The sequence below is a fragment of the Peromyscus leucopus genome, chromosome 5, assembly GCF_004664715.2.
Source record: "Peromyscus leucopus breed LL Stock chromosome 5, UCI_PerLeu_2.1, whole genome shotgun sequence".
NCBI lineage: Eukaryota > Metazoa > Chordata > Mammalia > Rodentia > Cricetidae > Peromyscus > Peromyscus leucopus.
Window position 1 is genome coordinate 82,568,381 of NC_051067.1, and position 26,618 is coordinate 82,594,998.

Consider the following 26,618-nt stretch of genomic DNA (forward strand, 5'->3'; position numbering starts at 1 on the left):
AGCTAGAGGGATCGAGGATACAGAATGAACTAAGCAGAGCTCATAGAAGATCACAGAGACTGAGGCACAACCAAGAAGCCTGCATGGGTCTACACTAGGCCCTCCACATATATGCTGTGGTTGTTTAGCTCAGGGGTTTGTGGGACTCCTAACAGTGGTGTGGAGGTGTCTCTGACTCTTTGCCTACTCATGGGACCTTTTTTCTTCTACTGGGTTGCCTCATCCAGCCATGCTAGACAGTTTATGCTTAGTCTTACTCTATCTTGTTATCCTTTGTTTGGCTGATATCCCTGGGAAGCCTGCTCTTTTCTGAAGGGAAATGGAGGAGCAGTGGATCTGGGGGAGAGAGGAACTGTTGGGGTTAGGAGAAAGGGAGGGAGTGGGAGCTGTGGTCCAGATGTATTGTATTAGATAAGAATAAAGAAAAAAAAGAACAAAAAATTAATAAATGGGATGACCTCATGAAACCAAGAAACTTCTGTATGGCAAAGGATACCATCATTAGTATAAAGTGGCAGGCTACAGAAGGGCAATTTTTAAAACCAATTTCACATCTGATAGAGGGTTTATATCTAAAATATATAAAGAAATAAAAAGCCTGGACATCAAGAAAACAACCCAATTAAAGAATGGGATATATAGCTAAAATGGAGAGTTCTCAAAGAATCAGAGACAAATGGCCAAGAAACACTTAAAAGAAATGTCAATATCCTCAGTCACCAGGGAAATGCAAATCCAAACTACTTTGAGATTCCATCTTATGCCAGTGGAAATCACCAAGAGCAATAAAGCAAATGACAGCTCATGCTGTCAAGGACGTTGGGAAAGGGAACACTTATTCCTTGCTCATGAGAGTGCAAACTTGTACAACTGCAATGTAAATCAGTGTGACAGTTCCTCAAGAGGCTAGGGATAGATCTACCTCAAAATCTAGGTATATCACTCTTGGGCACATACCCAAAGGATTCTACATCTTACCACAGACAGACTTGCTCATCCATGTTCATTGCTGCTCTATTCATCATAGCCAGAAATTGGGAATAGACTAGATGTCCATCAAATGATAAATGGATAACGAAAATGTGGCATATTTACACAATGGAATACTACTCAGCTGTTAAAGAAACCAAAATTATGGAATTTGTAGGTAAATGAATGGAGCTAAAAAAAAATCCCAAGTAAGGTAACCCAGACCCCCCAAAACAAATTTCGTATGTTTTAACTCTATTTGCATACTAGTTTCTAAGCCTTTAGTAGGCATGCTATAACCTGTACAACCACAGAGGTTACATATAAGTAAGGGACTTGGGCGGAAGGGAGGATCTCTTAAGGAAAGGGAAGTAGAGTACTGGAGAGGCAGGGAGGAGACTTGAGTGGGAGGATTACATGGGGAGGGGGATGGATGAGAAAGGAATATGGGGAGGGAAAAGTAACCCTAATGGCTATGTGAAGGGTCATATGGAAACCTACTCCTCTAGAAGCTTCCTAAAATATATACATGTTTGAAAGAAATACAAATGGAGTCACCAAATAAAGGTGGAGACTATGCCCCAACTAGACATCTTTCACCACCAAGCAAAACATCTAGTTCCAGAAATGGGTTATATCTAGTTGACTAGTTGGCCAAGAGGTCCCCATGGAAACCCCCCAAATATCCTAGGCTATTGACAAGGTTATTGGTAGCTCTCTACAACCTACATAGGTTCAAGGTGGATGTGGTCCCAGTGCTGAAAGGGGAAAGTGGACACACACTCCCACTCCTAACCCAGGTGTCATATGCAGTTGATACCCGCTTGTAAAGGACAAGTTAGATTTCCCCAGTGGAGTCTCACTGGGCATATTAATCACAGTTAAGGGCAGGCCAACACAAAACAAACCCCATGTGATTTTTGTAGACTTTTTGTCTTAAATTGCTTTGTTTTGGCATTTTTTTTGTCTTATTGGTCTTTTGTTTATTATGGTTTTATGGGTTTTGTTTGTCTGTCTGTGTGTCTGTCTTTGTTTGGTTCTTTCTTTCCTTCTTTTTCTCTCTTTCTTCCTTCCTTTCTTTCTGCCTGTTTGTTTTCTAAAGAGAGAGGGAAAGTAAGGGCATGGAATTGAGTGGGTAGGGAGGTGGGAGGATCTTGGAGGAGTCAATAGAGAGGAAACTACGATCAGAATATATTATATGGAAATTTTTTCAATAAAAATTTATGAGGAAAATTAAATTATATGACAATGACCTATCAAATAGACACAGTAAAGTACACCTATCTTCCATGTCTCTCTCTCTTTCTCTTATCTATCTATCTATCTATCTATCTATCTATCTATCTATCTATCTATCACCTGTCCATCCATCCATCCATCCATCCATCCATCCATCCATCCATCCATCCATCCATCCAAAATTGTGTTGGAAGTGAGCCTCTGGAGACCCAGCCAGCATTGGGAGTGGAAGTGGAGGATGGTGAAGAAGAAACTAAAAAGAAGTAATAGAAATTATGGAGCTGAAAACACTAATGCAAGGGAATATATCCAACAGTGGGCTCAACAGGAGAGGTGAGTGGCACAGGAACTAATTCAGTCTACTGAAAGAAGGAACAGTAAAACTATCAAATGAAAAGAATGGGAAGGAAGAACCACGTCAGAGAGACCTATGGGTGCCACTAAACATACCAACTATGTACCAGAAGAGGAGAAGGAGGCGGGGAAGATACCTAAAGAAGAACTGACAGACTATTCAAATTGGGTGCGTAACATTATATTACACACACAAGAAGCTCAACAAACCGCAAGCAGAAGAAACACAGAGGAAACACATGTAGGCACAAACTATTCCAACCTCAAATACAGCCTTAAAAACAGCTCCATGCATATATGACTCACAATAAGGTTAATAGGTGGCTTCTTAGAAACAATGGCTACCCATAGCCAGTGGTTTGATGTACTAAATGTGCTAGAAGGATAACAAAACCACGCCAAAACCCAACAACCAAACTACTAGCTAGCAAGACTAGCCTTCAAAAAATTCAAAGGAAAAGTAAAAATATTCCAAGATAACAACGAGTGAATCCACTTGCTAGCAGCAGACCTGACTTCCAGCACATATTAAGTAAGTTTTCTTCAGGTTGAAAGAAAAAGACACATGATGGTAACTCAAATCCATACATCTGATAGTGACCAAAAGGGTAACTGCATATGTAATCATAAGGGACCAGGCAACTACCTTTTCTTCTCTCCTCTTAACTGGTTTAAAAGATAATTATATAAACTAGTAATTATAAAATTATATTATTTGGTTCATAACACACAAGATAACATACATCATAAAGGACTGAGGCAGAGCTGCATGGAGCAAGGAAATGACCCAATGGTAAGGACATAAATCAGAGTGAGAAAGGAAGTTGATCTATAGGACAAATAAATACCCAAATAGTAAATATACAGGTAAAGATCAAGATCTCTATAATTAGTTTTCATTCTCTTAATTTTATTACAGGAGTAAAGTACTACATAAAGCAATTAGAACACTTCATTGTTGTTTTTCTGTATATGGGCAAAGGGGTGGGGGAGGGAGGAAAGACGGTAATGGGGAAGAGTGGTGAATATGATCACATATTATGTACATGTATGAAAATGTCAAAACCCATTGTTTTGTGTAATTAATATACACCGATAAAAGCGTCAAATTACCAGCATACTATGTACATATACATGGCAGTAACAACACAAAGGAGGGAAGAGAGAAAGGAATTACATTAGACTTTTTATATCTTAATGTAATGAAGTTACTATTATTTTTAAATAGACTAAATGGTGTATATTATAATCCCTCAGACACTGAAAGTGCTGTAATTCCAACCAAGGAAATAACTAAAGATATAAACAGTATTATAGACCTGAAGTACAAATATTGCCTAAGGTTAGGAAAATTCGTTACTAATAAATCATAGACATAATACTAAGGTATACTTTAAGTTTGCTTTTACAGTTTCATAGAATCAAGAACACACTCTTACCTGAGATATACCTGTCATGTGCCAGCGAGATCAGAGGCACATTGACTTTCCCTATGTAAATATTCTCCTGGGTATCACTATCATCAAACACATAAAAACCCAGAGACTCTGACTTAAGGTATCGATCCAAATCCATATTCATTGGCACTGGGAAACACATGTGGTCATCAAACTGCGGATCATTGCTACTGGGAATGATGGCTGTGTCATGGTCTGGAAAATCAAAAAACTTGTACACAACATATGCGTGTGGCTGTAGGTGGTTCACTCGGGACTGCAGGTTGCTGCAAGATCTTACTGTAATGTGAAGTTCATTTAAGCTGCCATCTGTGGGATCTGTTGAACTGAGCTGCGCAGTTGTGGGTGCTTGCTGACTCAACTGGAAGACATACATATTTATAGTGTAGAAAAAAATACAATTAAAAGATGTCAGCTGCCAACCTCCAAACAAAATTTTGTAAATGAACAAAACTACATATTTTTTTGTTAAAGTTACTTTTCTCAGCAAAAAAGATTCTTATCCCAAACTAACATGCTTCAGAATCATACAATGAAAAACCCAGCACATGTGAGAATACACAATCCTGTGCTACTGGCAGCAAAGATGGGTGACCAAGGACATTTGTAGAAATTAGTCCTAATATCAAATAAACCCAAGGCAAAAAGTTAATGTGATGTTCTTTTTTTTTTTTTTTTTTTTTTTTTTTTGGTTTTTTGAGACAGGGTTTCTCTGTGTAGCTTTGCGCCTTTCCTGGAACTCACTTGGTAGCCCAGGCTGGCCTCGAACTCACAGAGATCCGCCTGGCTCTGCCTCCCGAGTGCTGGGATTAAAGGCGTGCGCCACCACCGCCCAGCAATGTGATGTTCTTAATTCTGCTTAATAACTGAAGAGCCAAGTCAGTGGTGGGTCTGAAGACCGTCCTAACCAAAGGATACTCATCTGCTCACCCAAAGTGTGGTTTGAGATAAGCCTGAAAGGCTAAAACGCTGGATTGGGAGGGCATTCCACAAGAGATGAGCAAAGGCCCTGGGCAGAACTGGAAACTATTCTATGTCCCTCTTGGGAACACTGGTAAGCATACCAGATATTAGAAATCCCTTGCAGTAAGTAGTAAATCCTTTATAGAGGAGATGATCTGAGACAAAGAAAACATCAGTATTCTAGGGCCTTGTTTAGTTCAGCATTGGAGAACTTCCAGTCTTGCCCAGAGGGACCCTTCTGCAGTACTGAATCTGGCTTGAGTAAGAAATGCTGGTCTCAGTGCCTCCAGTGGAGACCTCTGCTGGTGTACAGTGGGAAACCTGAGCGAGTATAACTCTGCTTACCCAGGTGAGCTTGCGCTCAACCAAGGGCACGCTCAACCAAGGAAAGCTCAGTGGAATGATTTTTAAAGTACTCCTCCCCCTTTCCCCACCCCCACTCAATCCATTATAGAAGAAAACACTAATTCTCATCTTTGTACCAGATTTTTTCAAGGTGTGTTGTGTAGAATGCTATAGTAAGGTGATCTCCGGGAAGCAGGTGTCATGTCTTCTTTGGTTTGAGAATCTACATTTACATTGTCATGGTCCTTTAAGTTAATTCAAAGAAGCAATACATCCAGGGAAAGTAAGAAAGAAGACAATTTCACATAGCATTACAGGGATATTTCATGGATCTGCACAACAGAAACATGGTTGGTCCCTAGAAGCTCATATGTTTTGGAAAACACCAGATTTTACTTTTTCTGGTCTCGATTTCTGAGTACTGGCTCCTTATTCTCTCTTCAGACTCATTTCATTTTGCTACCTAACATGGTGGAAATTTGCTGTCAACAGCTCCAAATTTCAAATGTTAGAGGCCTGAAGATTACTTTTCCTTGCTTTTGGAAAGCAAAATCTGCCTGGTTCAACAGAGGCCAAGGGGATATTCCTTAATCATAATTGGGTGGACTACTGGATCAGAAATGGGATCACCTACCATCAACCTGGCCACTGGTTTATGGGGCCCAGAACCATAGACTCCAGGAAAAGAAGAAAGACAATTATGACTGCACACACACTTCAAGATGTTTCTGCCATATTCTCTCCCTGACACTCACATACTTTGTTTTCTTTTGATATTCATGCTATATAAAAGAGGTCATCAACCCCAGACTTCTATTTCACTTGATCAGTGCATTTATTGGCTCATGGAACTAATTTGAAAATGTGGCTGTTAAGACTCGAAATATAGTTAGGGGAATAGAGAGCTGCATTTAAACTCCTGGTATTCAGCAAGAAAGCATTAATTTTGTATTCTACTTTGCATTCCAAAAATCTAATGGTAGGAACCCGTTTGAAAGAAGCATAGAGAGTAATATAATAGTTATTTCTTTAACAGCAGAAATCATTAATGAAGGTCTCTTGATGTGTGATAACACTACTATTTTCTAAAAGTGTCAAGCACAGGGGAAATCCTTTGTATCAAGGGAACAGTTCTGTGTCTTGGGGTAGAGGTTTAGTGAGTATCCACAAGCATAAAAACTTCACAGAATGAACACAAATGACTGTGAGCAAATACTGATGAAATCTGATTATGGTATGGAGCTCAATTAATAACACTACACAGGTCAATTTCATGCTTGGTTTTGCTTTTCAGCATGAGGGAGTGAACCAAGAGCCTAGCAATGTACATGCTAGGCAAGCACTCTACCATCAAACTACATCCTTAGCCCTTTAAAAAATTTTGTGTTTTGATTCAGGGTCTTGTGAAGTTGCCCCGGCTGGTCTTGAATCTGTCATCCTTGTGCCTCAGTCTCATGAAGAACTGAGATACCAGTCATGCACCCCCATTCCCAGCTTGATTTCCACCTTTCCAGATTAGGCTATTAACTGTGTAAGATGTTACAATTGGGAGTAAGTGGCAAAGTATCCAAAGGCCAACTCTCTACCATTCTTGCTACTTCCTGGGAGTGTGATTATTCTTAAATAAATGGTTAAATTAGCCACTTGATACCCATAAAAGAAAACAGTTTCAGTCTAAAGCATAGGATATAAGGAGATAGCATAGATGCTGTGCTATAAAAGCATCTTACAGTCAAACAAGCTTACCAACTGCATTTTCTCTGGCTTCTTAAAATTGGATGTTATGTATCCTAATGCCTTCGCCCGCTCTCGATAAAGTCGGATTGCTTGGTCCATGGGAACTCTTAATCGGAACCAGTATTCTACTGTGCCAAAATCTGGGGTGTCTCTTTTAGTTCCTACACATAATCATTGCATGATCCACAGTTAAAATAGTCCCAGAAATGAGACTATATACAAGTAAAATACACCAATGGTATTATATATTAAAGGCATAAACTTTATACAGAGTAAAATAATATGACTTGCACAAATAATGTTTGATTGGCAAATAACAGACATGAAGGAAAGTTACATCTGGAGTATGAGTTTCACTACATGTTAAATATTAAAGAGCCATGACAAACTATGATTGAGCTATTTCAATTGCTATCATTTCAATCTTGCATGTAAAGAAAAATCCAAACAGTGAATCAGATACTCCACAGATTCTTCTGGATACTGTGGCACTTTTCTTTAAACAAGTTGGACTCAATCTAGCCTGACATTTACAATATACGACCTCAAACTTATAAATATGACATTCCATATTTTGATTCAACTTTTAAGGGATCTTTGGCATCTTTCCACTTCTTTGCTGGACCACAGCATGTGGAAGAGGTCATTGATATGCCAAATAACAGCACTGTCAATGTGCCCTTGTATGGTACTCGCTGTGTACGCTCCACTCAGGCAGCTTCTCTATCTCTACCATGACTTTGCTCCGTGGCTTTCTGGAAGACTTGACAGCCCTAACCTTCCGGTGTAGAGCTTATATCCTTATTGCTGCACTGACCACTACAGTTTGTCTGTTCACAACTGTGAAGTACGTACACCACATAGGTTTCTTAAGGGCAAGGACTGCAGCTGCCTTCAAAATATTTCTTCCCAAGGGATGGTACACATGGCTTCTAAATACTTGTCAAAAAGAAAGTTCTGGAACTTTTTCTGAATGTTATCATAGTATTAAGTATATTATGCTTATTTAGTCAATTTTTTCTTACAAATGGGCCATTACCATCAATATTGAAAAAGTTTTACTATCTGCCATTAATTCAAAAACCCCCAAAGAAGAGTATCACTACAGATACCTTTATTTGTATATACATAAAGTATCTTTGGATGAACTTGTAGTCTTTGGGAGAGACCAGGGCTGCTGATGACAGGAGGGAAAAGGCACTTAAATACTTTCTTTCTGAGCCAGGACTCTATCAGCTAAGCAGTGAGTCACTCAATTAGACACTAAGTTGCCCTTCCTCCTTCTCCTCCTTCACATGCCCCTGGCTTCTGGAGGACCACACACTCAAGTCTTCCTGCTGCACACAGGCCACTGTTTTCTTGGCTGTTCCTTCTTCCTCTTCCTGAACCTCACATTCTGGAGATTCCCAATGTTCAGGCACCTGTCACCTTCTCTTCCTTATCTGGATTCATTTCAATGTGGTATTATCTGGGTCCACAGAATAAAGTGTATCTATAAGCTAATGGTTCTCATTTCTACATCTTCATCCCCGGCCTTCAGACAATTTACCCAACTGTCTAGCTGATACCTCAGTCAGATGCTTAATAGGCAGGTCCGTCTCGTCTAACAGAACCTTGCATTTTCTTCTTTGTGTTGTTCCTATTTGGGCTTCTCCTGTGAGTTGCATGGCCATTCTCCTAGTTGTTCTTGCCAGAGAATTTGCTTCCTTTATTTCCCTCATTGAACCACCTTCAACAGATCAGCAACCCCCCTTGACCCCCAGACAGGGTGTCTAGCTGGAGCTGACCTCAAACTCACTATGGCCTTGAACTTCTGATCCTCCTACCTCTACCTCCCAAGTACTGGGGTTATGGACCTGCACCATATGCCTGGAATCAGACCTAGGTTTTGTGCATGCTGTGCAAGCACTCTGCCAACTGAGCTACGTCCTCAGCCCAGCGAATCTTGATGGAAGGACTAATGGACTGGTTGAAGCTAACACATATATGGCTACTTTTCTTACCACCCTTGCCCTACCTGCTAAAAAAAGGTCAAATTATGATTTAAAATGTTATCGAATTAATTTTGTTTTAGTGAGCACACAAAGTAATTGGGTTTCATTGTGACTCCCCTTGTTTCTCCCCAACCCTAGTCTCCTCCCCCAAGCTCCCCACTTGGCTTTCTTTCATGCTCATATATTCCATTATCCTCTTCTATCTCCACATCCCCTCTTCGACTCTCATGCCATAGAAACATGTACATATACACATGTACACACTTAAACATCAAGTGTTTTCTCATGCAGGAAAAACCACAGGATTTGTCTTTCTAATTTGGCTTATTTCTCTTAGCATAGTGGTCTCCAGCTCCATCAATTTTCCTATATTACAGTGATTTTACCTTTACAACTGAATGGCTTCCATTGTGTATGTCTATGTTTCCTTATCGCTTCTGAGGCTGGCTCCAAATCTTGTCTGTTGTGAACAGTGCAGCAGTAAGCACTAATGAAGGAAGCTCCTTCCATCCTGGGGATTCTTGAATGTATCAGAGTTCTTGGGCACAGTGGTCATACACGCTTATTACTTTCCTTTATTCATATTTAAGTGTAGTATTTCCCTGTCCTTATCCTTACCCCTGAAATTCTCTCTTGATTATCTGAGTCTAGCCTGTTAGTGACACTTGAGTTTTTAAAAATTTGATTCACTGAAGTTTTCACATTAACAACCCCCCCCATCTTAATTTCCTTGCAGGATTTTTAAAATCCATTTTGCTGACTTTTCCCTAGTGTTGCTGACTTTCTCCAGGTTCAAAATAGAGTTCATTTTCTTGTCTGTGTATCTTCTTTAAGGCCATTGGTAATTTTTATTGGTGATGCCTTCACCTGCCCTTTTAACTACTTCAGTATGTTAGAGTTCAGCAGCTAAGGAGTCATGTTTTTTGCTTTTTCATGTTTCTTGTGTTGTGATTTGTGCTTCTATTTGCTTGGATATTGGTCCTAGTTTTATTTGAGGATTTCCTTATTGAGATCCTGACACTTGAGGGCCTATTCTCTAGTACCTGAGAGAAAAAGCAAATAACAGCCACCAAACTATGCATGCATGGTACAGAGATACACTTAAATTAGTCACAGTCCAATAACACAACACCAGTGACCATGGCAGATGGAAAACTACTGTGTAGTGTGCTTTCAAATTAAAATTATTTTTTAAAATTTATTGTAATTTTATGTGCATTTGTGTTTTTCCTTCATGTATGTCTGTGTGAGGGTGTTGGCTCCTGGAGTTACAGACAGTTGTGAGTTGCTATGTGTGTGTTGGGAATTGAACCCAGGTCCTCTGGAAGAGCAATCAGTGGTTTTAACTGCTCAGCCATCTCTCCAGCCCAAGTTACACACTATTTAGGGTAAATGTGAAAATAGGAACAATTAATGAATTAGATAAAGGAGGGAGGTAGAGAAAGGGTAAACAAAGGAGACTGGAGGTAAATGAAAGGAAAAAGAAGAGGCTGGGAAGAACACGGTGGTAGCGAGATTAGAAATGACCAAAGTCAACACAATAGAGATTCCCCTCCAAACATGAAAGTGTGAAAACATTAGAGAAATAGAAGAATAAGACTAATATAAAAACCAGGAAGATAGAGTAAAAATTCTACTAAAATCACAGTGGGGGGAGAGGGCTAAACAAAATTAGGGGTCAATGAGAAAGTCATCTAAAAGCCTACTACGTTATAAGGTAACTAAAACATGTAACAAAAAAAAAAAAAAATGAAAAAGGCTTTGAATAGAAGTGCCCTAAATGCTACTCCCAGAAGCTATGCTTCCTTGTGTTTTGTTTTTAAACACCAAAGTTCCAGTGCCAGTTGCAGAATATATCTCTATGAGTTGTTGTCTAGGTAAGCCTCAGACGCTCTGAAAACAACATAGGCAATTGTCATTGCTCTTGCCCACCAGAACTTCCATGGGAAGGCCCTAGTGGTGAAGTCACCACTCACTTTGGATACAGGTAACAGGAAAACAAACCTGGAACTAAACGGAATCTTCCCTCTGGTGGCTAGCTTTCATAATGCCAGAAAGCACTATGGCTGCTAGGAGATGAAAATCATTACTTGTCATACATAGCCATGGGCCTTACATGCTATAATACTAACCAACCAGACAAGAAATGTCTACTGGTATAACCAGTAACATGATGGTTTGGGGGTAACCAACAGCTTTCTGAGTGGATTTGGGGACTGCTCTATGGGAGGGAATATATGCTTGGTACTATAAACATGGTCAAAAGCATATGGTTGGTGAGGTCATATAGGTCTTGGGTGGGGGTCTCTAATTGTTTTGCTAATGAGCAGACAACTGTCTTCTAAATATGCTATGTTTATACCCACAGACCAGTGCTGTTCTCAGCTTTTGGCAGAGAAGCTCCTTCTGCAGTAGTTAATGCAGATTCCTAATAGGCCAAAGTGCTAGGCATGGTGATTATTGAGAGTTCAGCCTTAAACTGGACCCTATAACGGCCTCTCAAGGCCCATGAGACACTGCAGGAAAGGGGCAGAGAGACCATGATGGGGAGAACGCATAAAGTACTTGTGGATAGGGCATGGCCACTGTAATGGTGAACACTCAGCAGCTGTGGGTACCTTGCACAAGACCTGAACAACAGTTCCTCATGGATGTTGGGGTGGGTGGGAGTGGGTTTGGCTCATGAGGCCCCTTCCCTCCTGAGGAGCTATTGCTAGTTAATGGTTACCAGGGGAAGAGGTATCATTTCCTCAGTAGTGTAGAGATTAGTAAACTGTTCACAATCCAGTAAATGACTCCACCCCCATGCTCAACCAAGCAAACCTAACTAAACATAGTGGGAAGAGACAGCAAAGTAGGAGGATGAGTAGGGAAGAAGAGTGTCAGTACGAGCAGGAGGGAGTGGGGGGGGGAGTGAACAGACATTGTGGATAAATCCATTCATAAGGATATAACCGATAGTTAAATTAAAAACAATAAATTCATTAAAAAATATTTGGGAAGAGGAGGGAAGTGGAAACATAAAGGTAAAAAAGAATTTTAAAAAATTGAAAATAAAATAGATTGCCCAGCAGTGAAAATTATGTGTAAGCAAAATTAGATGAATATACAAAGTGAAGTAAAGAAAACCACACTTTTTCAATATTATGGAGTGAAAACATTACCACTACAAGTGTATTAAAAAGAAAAACATAGGAAGTACAAGGGGAGATTTTTTTCATTTGTTTCTTTTTCCAGATAGTTTGTTTCTGTGCAGCCCTGGCTCTCCTGGAACTTACTCTCTGGACCAGGCTGGCCTCAAACTCACAGAGATCCCTTGTCTCTGTTTCCTGAGTGCTGAGATTAAAGGCGTGCGCCACCTCCAGGCCAAGAAATTAAAAAAAAAAAAAAAAAGAAGAACAAACAAGATGAAGTGTTAGATTGACTTCTTTGGGGTTTCTGACAATTGGAGATAATTTCAGTTATGTGCACAGATGTGTGTGTGTGGGTTCAGTTGAACTGGACTCTGACCTTTCCTGTGATTTGCGCTGGTGGTGAATCTGTACTGGACAAGTGTCTGATGTCGGCCAAACTTTTTTCACTTTAGTTGCTTCTCTTTTTCACATAGCACAGGCTGGCTACATTGAGCTTGACAGCTGGTGGGCTGGGCAGACTCTCCTGCCTTTACTACACACACACACACACACACACACACACACAGACACACACACACACATATACACATACACACACACACACACACACACGTATATGTGTGTGTGCTTATCTTCCCCTGAAGGCATAGGCTTTGTCTGCCTTATTTACCACTAACTAGTATTCTTAGAACTCAGTGTTGACATGTCTTCAGAAGCATATGAAGAATATAGTACAATGAACATTTTAATTAAGCAAGATTATCAATATCAAAATAAACATTTGACTTTGTAAGTTTAATGGCTATTTATAATGGTCATAAATATTAATAGTTATTTTGCACCATTATTCATGACATTGAAGACAGTTCAGTCACCTGTAAGCAAAGATCACTGTCCCTACCCAAAATGCCCTTGATGTGTAAGATAAGATACAATTATAGGGGCTGGAGAAATAGCTCAGTAGTTAGGAGCCCTGGGTGCTCCTCTAGAGAACCCAGGTTCAAATCCCAGAACCCACATGGCAGCTCAAACTGTCTGTAACTCCAGTTCCAGGGGATCCATGGCACCAAGCATGCATGTGGTACACACACACACACACACACACACACACACACACACACACACACGCACGCACACAAAATGCCCATACATAAAATAAAATAAATCTTTAAAAACAAAGATACAAATATAGAATGCCAGTGACCACATAAGCCAACCTAGTGATGCAAACATCCGAAGATCCTAAGCTACTTACCAACTAAACTTGCTGTGCAAAATATTCGGCCGCTTTTTTCTAGAATCTCATGGAATCTCAACTGACATGCTGCAATTGTTTCATAATCTGTGCTGTAGGCTTGGTGAAGCTCCAGAGTGACAGTGTTCTTCTGAATATACTGCAAAAATAAGTCATTTACATGGACAAGATACTGAGAAGTGAAGTTATATTCTGGATGAAGGCCTCGAACTATGGGAGTTGTCTGCAGTTCAAAGTCATAGAAAGCATAGGTACAGAAAGTGACAGGCTCTTTGTCACCAGATGCCTGCAGGACTTCAGAAGAAAAGGTGACTTTGTTGATGTGGATTTCAAATAGGTTTTCTCCTCGTTCCAGGTGAATGGTTGCATCAAATTCATCAACAGAGTCGTCTGGCATGATTTCTGGTTTAAATTTGTACTGCTTAGTGCCATAGGCAATATCCTTTAACTGGGCTGCAAGGGAAGATACAGTTTAGAGATGTTAACAGGCTGACATATGCAGATGCAAACTAGCTTCTGAAGTGGCCGGATGTCTGCGGCTTTCAGTGATAGTCTCCATCTTCAAGTCTATAACTGTAGTGTTATTTTCTGCAAATAATGCTCATTAACAACAAAAACCCTCAAGACTTGCTTTGACACCAGTCATTAAACACCAGTCATTAAAAAGTGAAATTACAGCTTCAAAATATATGCAACTGTAATTCATCAATGTACAATTAAGAGAATGAAAATGAAAAGAATTACACCTTCAGTTGTAGGATAGCCTTAGCCAGGAACAGGAAAAAGAAAGGGCAGGTCACAGCTGAGGCCATTCTTCAGATGCCATGTGCTCCTCTAGCTTTGCTAGATCCTACAAAGTAGATCTTTCTTTCTTCCTGGATACCATCTCTTTAGCTTAACAGGCTGTCCACTCCTACTTTGGGGGAGGTAATGATTGTAAACCCAACATCTCAATTATGGTGATAGTTTCATAGTTGTACACACAGGCCTAAACTAAACAAATTTATACTTTAAACCCACAGTTTAAATGTACTTTAAATGTATACCAGATATACTTCATAAGGCTGTTTTTTTTAAAAGTTATGCATCTTTCTATATGCACAGCTTCCCCCTAGTATTATGCTTAAGTTTCCAGAAAGAATAACATGTGTTCCCAACTGTTCCTATAACACACTCCTGCAAAAGATGTGTGAATCGAATTACCCTTCAAAAGATCACCAGAAGCCAGTTCAGCTCTAGACTGGGCAGTGTCACACCTCCCGTTATTTCTTTTGTTTCTGGGTGACGAACACTCTTCTTTTTAAACTATTACCCTATCTTGACTTCCATGTCACTGTCCCCCTTCTCTTATCTCTCTTTTCATCTTACAGTGTTGTCCTCTGGGCTGGTGTGCTGGGTTCCCCGTTGATAAGCACTAGCCTCTTTCACGTCCACTGTCTCCAGTACTCGAGTCACGTACCTCATCAGCAACTTTATACTCTTAAAACTTATTGGGGAGCCCAAAAATCTTTTGATAACAATTTATATTTATTGTTATTGATCATACTGAAAAGAAAAAAAGTATCTTTTTACATGTAACAACAATAACCTATTACATGTTAACATAAATCATAGTATTTATTTTTTCAAAGTTGTAATTTCCAAAAAATGTGAGAAGAGTGGCATTATTTTAATCCTTTCAACTTTTTAAAAAACATTTTCACAAGTGTCTGAGGGTCTGGCTTAATAGAAAACAGCTGGAATATGGATCTGTGGCTGTGTTTAATTTGTTGTGATATCACATGCCATACAACCTCTGAGAAGCTCCATTATAAACTTGTAAGAGAATAAAAACAAAAAAGGCAAATAACATATTATTATAGAACTAGTTTTACCCTTGCAGACTTCTACAGCAGTTTAGGAGGGGGTTGAGAGCTTGAGTACCTTGTTTATGAAGAACTAACTAAATGTCTTCATTTGACTGAACAGAACCTTCCAGAAGTTAAAGAGCAGCGTGTACCTTTTGTTCCATGTAGTACTCAATAAAAGTTTGTTAAATGGAATTTTCTTGGTTAAAAAGGAGGTCACCAAGTGAAGAATTTTCATTCAAGTCTCTGCAAGCCTTTACCGGCATGCTTTGCCTGTCTTCTCGACTCAACCATTCACTCCATAAACACAATCAAGCCTCTAAGGCATCATAAGCAAACAGTAGACAGTGAGAATACAGATGGGAAACTGAAGCACTGCCCGTAAGGAACTCAGACAACCTAGACCAGTAAACAGAAGCCTGTATTTTACTGGGAAGAATATGCCAAGAAAATGCAGAAAGCATTGTCTTAATCCACCTCTAGTGCTAGCTCAGACTATATGAGTCCAGGTAATTCATAAAGAACAAAGACTACTTGTTTGATTTCCTTTTTGGTGTTGGAGATTGAACCCAGGGGTCTGTGCAGGCTCAGCATGCATTCTACCACTGAGCTATACTTCTATGTAAGAGCTTTCGCTCTTATAGTTAGGTTGTAAAAGCTGGGAAGTTCAAGTTGAAGGTTCTGTATCCGGCAAGAACTTCCTCACTATGCTATCCCAAGGCGGGAGGTGCTATATTCACTTACAATAAACCACTCTTGTACTAATGAACCCTGCTTCCATGGTAGAGAATCCTTGAGAATTCTTGAGAGTGGAACCCAATGACTTGACTACTTCTTAAACATTCTGTCCCCCAATATGATTGCATTTGGGGTTAAGTTTCCAATGAAGAAATTCCAGGAAAGATATCCACACTACAGCAAGTATCAATGAAACAATGACAATATAATGCCGATTCTGCCTCCAAGACACAAAGATTTCACAGAAGATATGGGACAATCACACACACACACACACACACACACACACACACACACACACACACACACACACACACACCACACACACACACTCCACCATAAGAGTAAGGAAAAGCAGAAAGTGGCAGAAAGCTGCTTAGGTTTGCTTTGGCTTCTAGCTGGGGGAAGTGCATAAAGTTAACACTGTCATTAAGACACAAAGGACACAAACAGCTGGAAACAGCAGGCTACCGTCTGTGTTTAGATATGTTCTCAAGATAGGATTCATCTAGATAGCCCAGGCTTTGAGCAAGCTGGCTTTGAACTTGTATTCCTCTCACTTTATCCCACTGGGATTCCATGCAAGTACTGCCACACATAGCTCTCTTAGATGATTTCTGTATTTGCTAAAGTTAAAAATCACAGTGAGGGCATTTCAGGTAAAGGGAAGGTGGCTGAATCAATCAGAGCCACTTTCTGGCATGCTAAGCACCAAGTTAGATTCTGAAACACAGAGGGGCATTATCTTGTTGTCAAGGAAGAAAGGGATTTAGGCAGAAGAAACAGCAGGAACAAAAGCTGGTGCTGGGAATGAGCATGATGGATCTGACAAAGAGAAGTATGCAGAGTTGGCCAAGGTGCACATGGTGCTTAGAAGGAAATCAAAAGGTGGCGTGAGACTTGGGTCTGGGACACTTTATGTACTGCTTTGAAATCTTGCTCACAATACTGAATTTGAAAACAGTGAATTCTTGAAAAATCCTACTAAAAATTCTTGAGTAGAAAAGAATCAGATGAAATAGTCATTCTGGTAACTTATTACAGCTTCAGATTGGGAAAAAAAAATAGGGCAGGAAGATATTGTGAGCGAGGGTTTGGACAGCATTTTTCAACTGCCATAAAACTGTGCAGTCTGTACCTTCAAGCTTTTGGATGCGTGCAGCCCTGATATCGAGAAGATGAACATATTGTTCCACTTTGAGTTCATAATCTTGCTGCAAATTTTCCATCTTCTGAGTCACCGCCTCAACTTCCATCTAAAAATAAAAGACAGCGAGGTTCACTACTTATGATTATCCTATTTGCATCTGTCAAAGTGACTTTGAGCCAAGCATTTTAAGATGGAGCTTTCAAGCCACCATGCTAGGATTCAAACATTGCCTAGATGGAACTGAAGGCACTTCCTTCAGTTCCTATGTTATAAAGCAAGCACTTGTAGTTGGAGTTTTGAAAACCATGAGGACTTTAATAACATCTTTTGGATGGCCAGCAGGAGCTCTCAACCATGGTGCCCTCCTGTCACACGGCCCTCCATGCAGGGGCTTCCTTTTTTGTAGTCATTCTCCATCTTAGTGAAAGCTGACATGGCCATTTGTGGCAGGGCTTTTGGATGATCTCTGTGCCTCACTGAGGACGACGACATCACTGCCTGCCACGAGGTACTTCCCTAAGCCAGGGCTTCAATCATCTGTTTTTAAACTATTTATCCCAACTCGCTAGTTACAGGGCTAAACTCCAGGGATGTATTAATACTTAATAATAAGTGACAAGAGATAATAAAAGAGGATAATACAAAAAGTTTCTCTGAAAAGACAATCATCAGGAGAATATCACAGAAAAAAATACCGTCTTGATTTAGTGTCTGACAGTACCTGATAGTCTTTATTGATTTTATGTTGCATAATTAGCATATTTCTTGTCTTTTCAAGTTCTTGTACTGTTTCTGCGTGAGTTGCTTGAAGCTCTTTCATGGAATGTTCTAGATCTTTATTATTTTTGCTGTCCACTTTTTCTAAAAATAAGAGGTCTCCATTTTTTTGTTCTTTCTGAGCCTAAAGTAAAACCATAATTTTTTAATTGAAACAAAAATTTTTGGAATGTGGCCATGTGAATTAATGTGACTCAAGAAACACCTAATTGAATTCATGCCCTTCCATTTTCCCACTAGAAACAAAGCAGTGTTTACATACATTCGCACAGATACTTGAAATAATTACAGAGAAATAAAAATAGTTTATCAACTTCATAAAAAAATAAAATCATACATTTATTTTTTCATCTGATCAAAATATACACTATGATATAAAGATAAGAAATGTACTTGTAGATAACAGTAACTCAAAACTAGACAGTGCCTTTGTGTTCTACTGATGGTTCAACACCTCACTTCAGAAGGCAAGCTTGGTTGTACTGTGGGTCAGGTAAGAATAAAGTGTTTGCTGCAGTCAAAGGGTGTTAAATAAGAGTGCTGAGCTCTACGTTAATGTGACTTTGATGTCACTATGAAATATGCATGCTGTAACTATCATCTAACCATTTCCTGAATCAGTACAGCAGTGTGCTCTCTCTCCCTGGACTTTCTCCCCACCCAAATACATGCATGCACTAAGAGGCAGTGAGTTTTAGAAGATGTACAAATAATTCACTCTCTAAATATAAGGTTTATAGACAAAGGTCATCATTATGTTGAAACATGAAGACATGGAATCGATGGCTAATTTTTAAAATGCTACCTTTATAAGCAGGAGAGCTTCACTCAAGTCATCGGCATTAATATCACTCTCCTGTAAGAGAGAAAGTCAAAGCTCACAGTGAGGAATTGGTTTCCAGCACAGATTCCCACTAGACTCTGTAGAACACAAGGTGACCCGAGGCTATGAACTTAAGAAACCAAACACTCCGGACATTTCAGCCACTCAGCACAGCCTCAGAGAACATAAGCAACCACGTATGTTAGCTAACACACCAAGTGACACAGCTGTGTTTCTTGCTTTGTTGTACACTGTTTTTCCTGTGCTGAAGACACATGCGCACACACACACTCTGACGAAGGGAAATGGTCACCTGGTTGAAAAACCTCATGCGGCTTTCCAGCTCGTCCAGCTGCTGCCTCTGCTGCAGACACTGGAGCCGGAGCTCTCTGTTCTCTTGCATGAGCTTCTCATTTTGGTCTTAAGAATAAAGTCAGCACAAGTAGAAAGCTAAGTGAGAATTATGTTGAAGAACACATTTAAACAAACTTAAATTCAGTTACACGACAAGCTGGATCCAGTATCATCCGGGTCAGAGAAAAAAATAGAGCCAGCACCTTGGATGATGGCAGCAAGGGCTGAGGAACCAATGAACACATCATGTGTCCACCACATGACTCACTCGCTTATCAAAAACTTAAGACAGAAGTTCACAGCATTAATACAAGGAAACTGCGGTTTCTGGGACTTCAAAGGAACATTCTACTTAATATGCCTAAGAATATATGCTTCTAAATATTTGATTTTTACTTACTTATTAAGGGTCCTGAAAGACATGCAAAAAAAAAATTTGTCTTTTAGTGTTCTGATTGACTTCTTTAAATTTTCTTTTCCTCACTTACATAAAGTCTTTGTATTAAAACAAGATAATTTATTTTATAAACTCCAAATCCATAACTCAATCAATCATGTCCCTAACAAATCTGTGGCAACAGGAGAGAGATTCTGAGGCAGCATCAATGATAACTCAAGTGTATACTCAGCTCACAGTTCCTGCTGTTAGCAGGACATGGGCTCTCAGCCACCTTTAAGGAAAGGAGATTGGTGCCTAGGCACTCAGTCACCATGACCCACAGCAGGACTGTTAGGGAGAAATCAAGAAAACAGTAAAGTCATACACGAATTTCTTGCTCTGTATTAAATATACTTAACTTAAAAAGAGGTGGGGACATGGGCTAGAAAGATGGCTCAGCAGTTATAAGCTGTGACTGCTTTCCCAGAGGATCTGGGTTCAATTTCCAGCACCCCCGTGGCACCTTATAACCACCTGCAACTCCAGCTCATGGGGATCTGGTGCCCTCTTCTGGCCTCTGCAGGCATTGCATGCACACAGTACATAGAAATTCATGCAGGCAAAAACACCTAGACACGTTATAAAAAAAGCCATTACTGGCTAGCAGGCAGGTGCGTTGCATTCTTTAGTGCTGTGTTCTTACGTGCACTCCCCCTGTCTCCACTGTGGTAGGCAGCTATTCAGCTTTGCTGACTCCTGGTGGACTACTTCTAGACCGTGCCAGCCAAAGTGTCTCTCTCAATTTCTTATTGAGCTCAACAATTTTTGTTTATTAAAAGTGCTCAATTCAAGTTATACTTTTTTGTTTCCTTTTCTTAATAAAAAAATCAAGTAACACATTTGTCAAGAATTCTTTCCATGAATGCATTTGCAGTCTGACTGGATGTTATACAGAACTATGTCTCTGTCTTTTTCCAGGCTTTGTACTCCCAAGCTATAAATATTTCACACAAGTAAAAATGTTAAATTACATAATTAAGAGAAATGGACTAAATCAGAAAGATTTTAATATCACATAGTTCCTGGAAATCCTTGGGTGTATAAAGATACAGAGGTACTTTATTAAATATACAAACACTTCTAATAATTAAAGATTATTTTATGGGATAAATTGCTTAAATCTAGGAAAAGAATTTCCAAGTGTGAAACACACTTCAAAAGTTTGAAGGTATGGGGCAAATACCTGTGTCTAAACTAAAAATTAGCATTAATAATCACTGTGAATTCTTATGAAATAAACTTTTCGGTTAGACAATACAATGGCAATGTGGCACTCCTTGTAATGACCCAGTAAAAACAACTAGTAGACAGAGTGACAATGGCATGGAGTGACAAATCACACAATGGACAGAATAACAAAATAACAACAAAAACGGTGACTGTGAGAGGGAGGGGACCTTAGGGGTGATGGTAACAATTCACTCCGCGGTCTGCACTAGCAGGGATTCAAGGACGCAGTTCAAGGACAATGGCAGCAGTTCTCAACGTGGGGCTCTGCTGGGGGATGGTCTGTATGTCAAATTGCTCTGATTGGTCAACAAATAAAACACTGATTGGCCAGTGGCCAGGCAGGAAGTAGGTGGGACAAGGAGAGAGGAGAATTCTGGGAAGCAGAAGACTGAGGCAGAGAGACACTGCCAGCTGCCGCCATGACAAGCAGCATGTGAAGACACTGGTAAGCCACCAGCCACGTGGCAAGGTATAGATTTATGGAAATGGATTAATTTAAGCTATAAGAACAGTTAGCAAGAAGCCTGCCACGGCCATACAGTTTGTAAGCAATATAAGTCTCTGTGTTTACTTGGTTGGGTCTGAGCGGCTGTGGGACTGGCGGGTGACAAAGATTTGTCCTGACTGTGGGCAAGGCAGGAAAACACTAGCTACAGGGCTCAAACAACCTTTCACAGGTGCTGCTCAGACCATTGGAAAACACAAGTATTGACGACTCAAGACAGTAGCAAAATCACAGTTATGAAGTAGAAATGAAACTCACTTTATGGTTGGGGGGTCCCCACAACATGAGGTCGCAGCGTTAGGAAGTTGGGAATACTGTACAAAGGGCACACTGCTCCTTCTTAACATGGACACTGTGCACTGTGATCTTCTCTATGTCTAGGTTTTGTTTTAATGCTTTCAGTTTTGTAGAGCTATGGATATGTCAGTAGATACCAATAAAGTTATGTGAGTATTTCCATCCTTTTACTCTTCTTTTTTGTTTGGACATCCATATCCCCATTCACTGATATTTTAAAAACAGAATGCTGTTTGTGGGAGAATAACTTAATGGGTGAGACATCAGTGAGCACTGCTGACCTGTCTCCAGAACTTATTAGAATTATACACTATAGTCTTTCTTTATCCAGCTGCTTATTTAGGCTATGTTTTGAGTCTTTAAGAAGAGCCCAAACTGCTACAGTTCAAAGAGGAAATAGGCTTGCTGAATTATAATATGAAAAATCAAAGCCCTCTGCATGAGATGAAAAACAACCGCCTTACCTTAGGATTTGACAAAAAGCAGGTTAAGTCAAACAGCATTTTATTCAAATGAGATGCCATTTCACTCTTTAAACTTACATTCTTCCAGCACGCCATTAATAACAGTGCAGAGAACAATTCAACTAAACAATTTTCAGAGCTCCTTTGTGCTAATATCTTCAGCTGTGATCAATATAACCATATGCATTATGCTGAATTATGCATTTCAGCTAAAGATAGAAAGGAACGTTCAAAAGCAAGCCCTTAAACACATGCAGCTAATTTAAGCATTAACCAAATGCAAACTGCATTTACATAGCCTTCCCCCACATATTCACACAATCTGAAACTAATTTGTACCTTGAATAAAGAGGTGAATATTCTCTAAAAATAACTTGCCGCTTAGATGAATGACTACAAGAAGCCAGGGAAGCATCTTCTGGCAAGGGACATGGTACAAGAGAAGGCAAATGTGTGAGCAGAGTTCAAAGTCAAATGAAACCATCTCAAAATCTGTACCACAAAAGGAACTTCCATCCTATTCAAAGACTTCCTTAAGTAGATGATTTCAAATTTGTTTATTTTCCAAAAAATGATTAAAATCCAGAATATTTTTCTTAAAATTATTTTAACTTACTTTCTTAGAATGCATTTAAAAATTTTTTATAAAGACTTCAATTCTTAAACTTTTAAATTTAAGCACTTCAAAGAAAATAACTGGAAAATCACAGTCCCAGCAACTTTCACTGAGAAAACAGAGAAATGTGTTAAGGGGGGTTTTCATGTAGGAAGAGGTGGCTTATGATGCTAAAAAATTATTTCTTGACTATCGTAAGCGACTGCAGAGTCATCTTCACGATATCCGCACACTAAGAAACTGTAACAGGCACTGTCAGAGATGATGACATGGGTTTAAAAATTTATATGAGAGCACTGACTTCTCAATAAAGTGAACAAAAGGGCATATTATAAAACTAAATCCATACATATAAATCAATATAATATAATAAATATAATAAAACTAAATCCATAAAACTTAGAGAAGAATCACAAGTATTAGTAGGATTAACCTGAGGGCTGCAACAGGGTCCTAGACTTCTTTCATAGTGCACATGCATTAGCTTCAATATTCAAAAAAATCCTTAAAGATAAGAACCAGCAAAAAATAGATGAGGATGGACTCAGTGAAATAGAATATCTTAGCAACTAAAATACTTAGTAATATGAGTTCTCCAAATCAATTAAGAAACAATAGTTTAAAAAGAGTTAAGATTCTACCCCTCTTAACAGTTTTGTTTGAGAGATCAATTCAGATGCCTGAAAGACAAAAGGTTTGGAATTCTTGATATCTAAGAAAATACAGAAAAAAACAAATAAAATGGGTGATTTCATTTCCTTTTCTCTATAAACTATGTATGTATTTATTTACTATATGTGTGGGGGGGGCATGTGGGGGCCACTGTGTGCGCAGGATCAGAGGACAGGATGCAGGAGGCAGCTCTCTCCTAGCACGTGTGACTTGGGGATGGAACTCTGTCCGTGACGCTTGGTCGCAGGATGCTTTCGCCTGCTGCGCCATCTTGCTGCCCCTTACTTCCCTTGTCGTTTAAGAATGTGCAGTTGGTCTATTTTTGGAAATGGAATGGGGCAACAGAGCGCTTCTACTTCAAGTGTTTACTGAGCAACTATAAGACTATTACAGAACCAGGAAGCACTCAATAGCGGTATTAAAATCAGAAACCTACTAAGTAAGAAGTCATGCCACCACTTAATCCCATCCCTAGAAAAACTCCTAAGGAACATACCAGTCTATTTGATCACTTGGTGGAAAATACTGACTACTGTGCTTCACCAGAATAAAGACTCCATTGACTATATGTTCCTATTTCCTATTTCAGGCTTGTTGAAATGTAAAAAACATGCCTAACCAGTTTTAAGGTGTTATTGCTTATGGATGCACTCTAACTGTAGAAATATTAAACATGAAAAATTAAGTTCCACTTAGTCAAAAAAATGTGACCCTGTGCTAAGAGTACTAATTAAAAATATATTCCTCTTACTGAGACTGTATTAACCTTTGTTGTTGTTGACACAGGGTCTTGTTATGTGGCCCAAGGGGGTCTGAAATTCTCCTGTCTTGGTCTCCCGAGTGCTACGATTATAGGCGTGTGCACCATGTCTGGCTGCATTGAACCTTTAAAATTCTCCTGTAACAGAACTGCAAATGTTCCAAAGGAACAACCTTATTACTACACTCCTGGGTGTTGGTCTTGGGTGCACACACAGGTTCCACACTGAATAAAAAATCTGTCCTCCACTGTGTATCTGTGTGCAGTGGGTACGCTTGTGTCAATCTGTCCTCCACTGTGTATCTGTGTGCAGTGGGTACACTTGTGTCAATCTGTCCCTCCACTGTATCTGTGTGCAGTGGGTACACTTGTGTCAATCTGTCCCCCACTGTGTATCTGTGTGCAGTGGGTACGCTTGTGTCAATCTGTCCCCCACTGTGTATCTGTGTGCAGTGGGTACACTTGTGTCAATCTGTCCCTCCACTGTATCTGTGTGCAGTGGGTACGCTTGTGTCAATCTGTCCCCCACTGTGTATCTGTGTGCAGTGGGTATGCTTGTGTCTGTGTGTAATGCAGGAGTCCAGACATCTTTAATTACATTTTATTTCTATGAGACAAGACCTAATATGATTATGCTTAATGATTATTATTTTAACAGGGACATTCTAACAAAATCGATGCCGACATCCCACTATTAGATCGTTCAGTGTGATCTATCAAAACCAGCAAGAAGCTACTTCTCTCACTTGTCCCTGCTTTGGGTTCTTCCCACTTCATCTGCCACTACCTGAACCATTACAGACCTCTCTCTCTACTGGTGGCTTCCATGCCTCATGAGTGCCAGTCTTTGTCTTATTTGCTGTATCCTCAAAACTTAGAACAATGCTGAACACATACTGGTGCTCAATAAATACTTGTTTTCTGCCAAATAAAAAAAAGCTCAGAATTTAGGGATATTAAACTAATGAAAGATAACCCGGATAAAAGTGACTGAGGAAAAAAGACAGTTCTTTTGGAATATGTATATATTCCAAATGATCTGTCTATCCAAAGGGACTGTATTATAGATAGCAGGATGATTGGCAAACAGCAGCCATACAAGAAGTCCTGACTGCCTCTGTACATAAGCATCAGATGTCCGCATCGGGAAACAGGTGTGATTGCCATGTACCTCTCTCGGTCTTCAGGTTGTCGAGGATGGCGGTTTTGTCGCTCAGGTCCGATTTTAAGGCGGTTTCAAGCTGAGCGATCTGCACTTTCATCTGCTGCTCCTTCACCTTCCACTGCTCTTCCTGGGCAGCGCCGAAGGCACTGCAAAACACACGTGACACGCAAGGACTGCTGGGAAGTCGGCCTCACCCGAAAATAATAAAGAGAAGCTTTTAGTGGCAGAGACCACTGTCATCATGTCTCAGGAATTAAGTAAACATATGCTGGTCTGCTGCTGTTGAAACCGAGGCGCCTTGCTCAGGCTGCGGTTAGGGAACATGAAAGAGTTTGTGGGATGAGCAAAGGAACTGGCCTTAATTTAGAGCTCCAAAGTCAGAAGAGTTGGCAACATGCAGCTTTTGTGGACTAGGAAAGGAATTCAGATACTGTACATACTCCAGAGGAGTCCACGGTTCCAAACCTCAGCAACTGAGAGGCGAGGCTGTCCTCCCCACGAACAAGCCCACGCACTCAATACTGCCCCAAAGTGTTTTCCACCTGATCTCGAACTCAGGAAACTGTGAGTCTGTAAGAACACAGACATAAACGATGCTATACTGAACTACAAGGTGCTCATTCTGATACTAAGAAGGGCTGCAAAGGCAATTTTGCCCCCAAAACCAAAAACAATAGGCTAAGAACAAATGATTTTACTTTAACACAGATTATTATAAAATGAGTGTCTCTAATCTAATAAGATTATGAAGACAGCATTATAATTGATTCCTTAATAAAAGTGTAGCACATTTTTTTAGTTTTTTTGGAGTCAGGGTCTCTGGCACAGGCTAGCCTTGAACTCCCTATGTAGCTTGACACTTGTGGCCTTTTGGCTTCTGCCTCTCCAGGGCTGAGACTACGGGAGCGCATGCCCCCCCACACCTGGTGTATGTGGTGCTGGGGACAGAAACTGGGGCTTTGTGCAAACCTTTACCCACTGAGCTACAGCTGCAGCCCAAAGCAGTTTCAGTTAGGGTTTCAATCTGCGGGGATCGAGGCACAGCATGCGAGAAGAAAGCACAGGATCGGTATAACTAGACGCTACACAGAGGGAGAAATCAACCGTGTCCTTATCGAGTGGGTCCTGAACACGGTCAACAGTGGTGCTACGGCAGCTAACTTCACCGGCACTCAGGGACATTTCAAAGGGAAGGGCCTGGCAATTCCTGTTGCTGCAGCTTCCCAGGTGATAGCCAGACTGCGGGGAAAACTTATCTTGATCTGCATTTCAGCAGATAACCATTATCTGTGAAGCTTGGCTTGAGTGAGTAATCACCCACAGCTTTGACCCTT

The 26,618-nt window shown here is 40.1% G+C and overlaps 1 protein-coding gene across 5 annotated transcripts in view; it reads right to left on the reverse strand.

Annotated features, from left to right (window-relative positions):
• The window catches only part of Rpgrip1l (RPGRIP1 like), a 100,457-nt gene that overhangs the window by 43,294 nt on the left and 30,545 nt on the right, over nucleotides 1–26,618 (reverse strand). For 4 of the 5 annotated variants that reach the window (XM_028871506.2, XM_028871508.2, XM_028871509.2 and 1 more), the window contains 9 exons: nucleotides 25,291–25,430; nucleotides 19,537–19,548; nucleotides 19,096–19,202; nucleotides 18,765–18,815; nucleotides 17,904–18,083; nucleotides 17,171–17,288; nucleotides 13,448–13,900; nucleotides 7,074–7,225; nucleotides 4,002–4,380 (listed from right to left, as the gene is read on the reverse strand). In XM_028871506.2, coding sequence (XP_028727339.1) covers nucleotides 4,002–4,380; nucleotides 7,074–7,225; nucleotides 13,448–13,900; nucleotides 17,171–17,288; nucleotides 17,904–18,083; nucleotides 18,765–18,815; nucleotides 19,096–19,202; nucleotides 19,537–19,548; nucleotides 25,291–25,430 — 1,592 coding nt within the window. The remainder of the gene's footprint in view (nucleotides 1–4,001; nucleotides 4,381–7,073; nucleotides 7,226–13,447; nucleotides 13,901–17,170; nucleotides 17,289–17,903; nucleotides 18,084–18,764; nucleotides 18,816–19,095; nucleotides 19,203–19,536; nucleotides 19,549–25,290; nucleotides 25,431–26,618) is intronic. The other variant, XM_028871507.2, reaches the window with a different exon arrangement.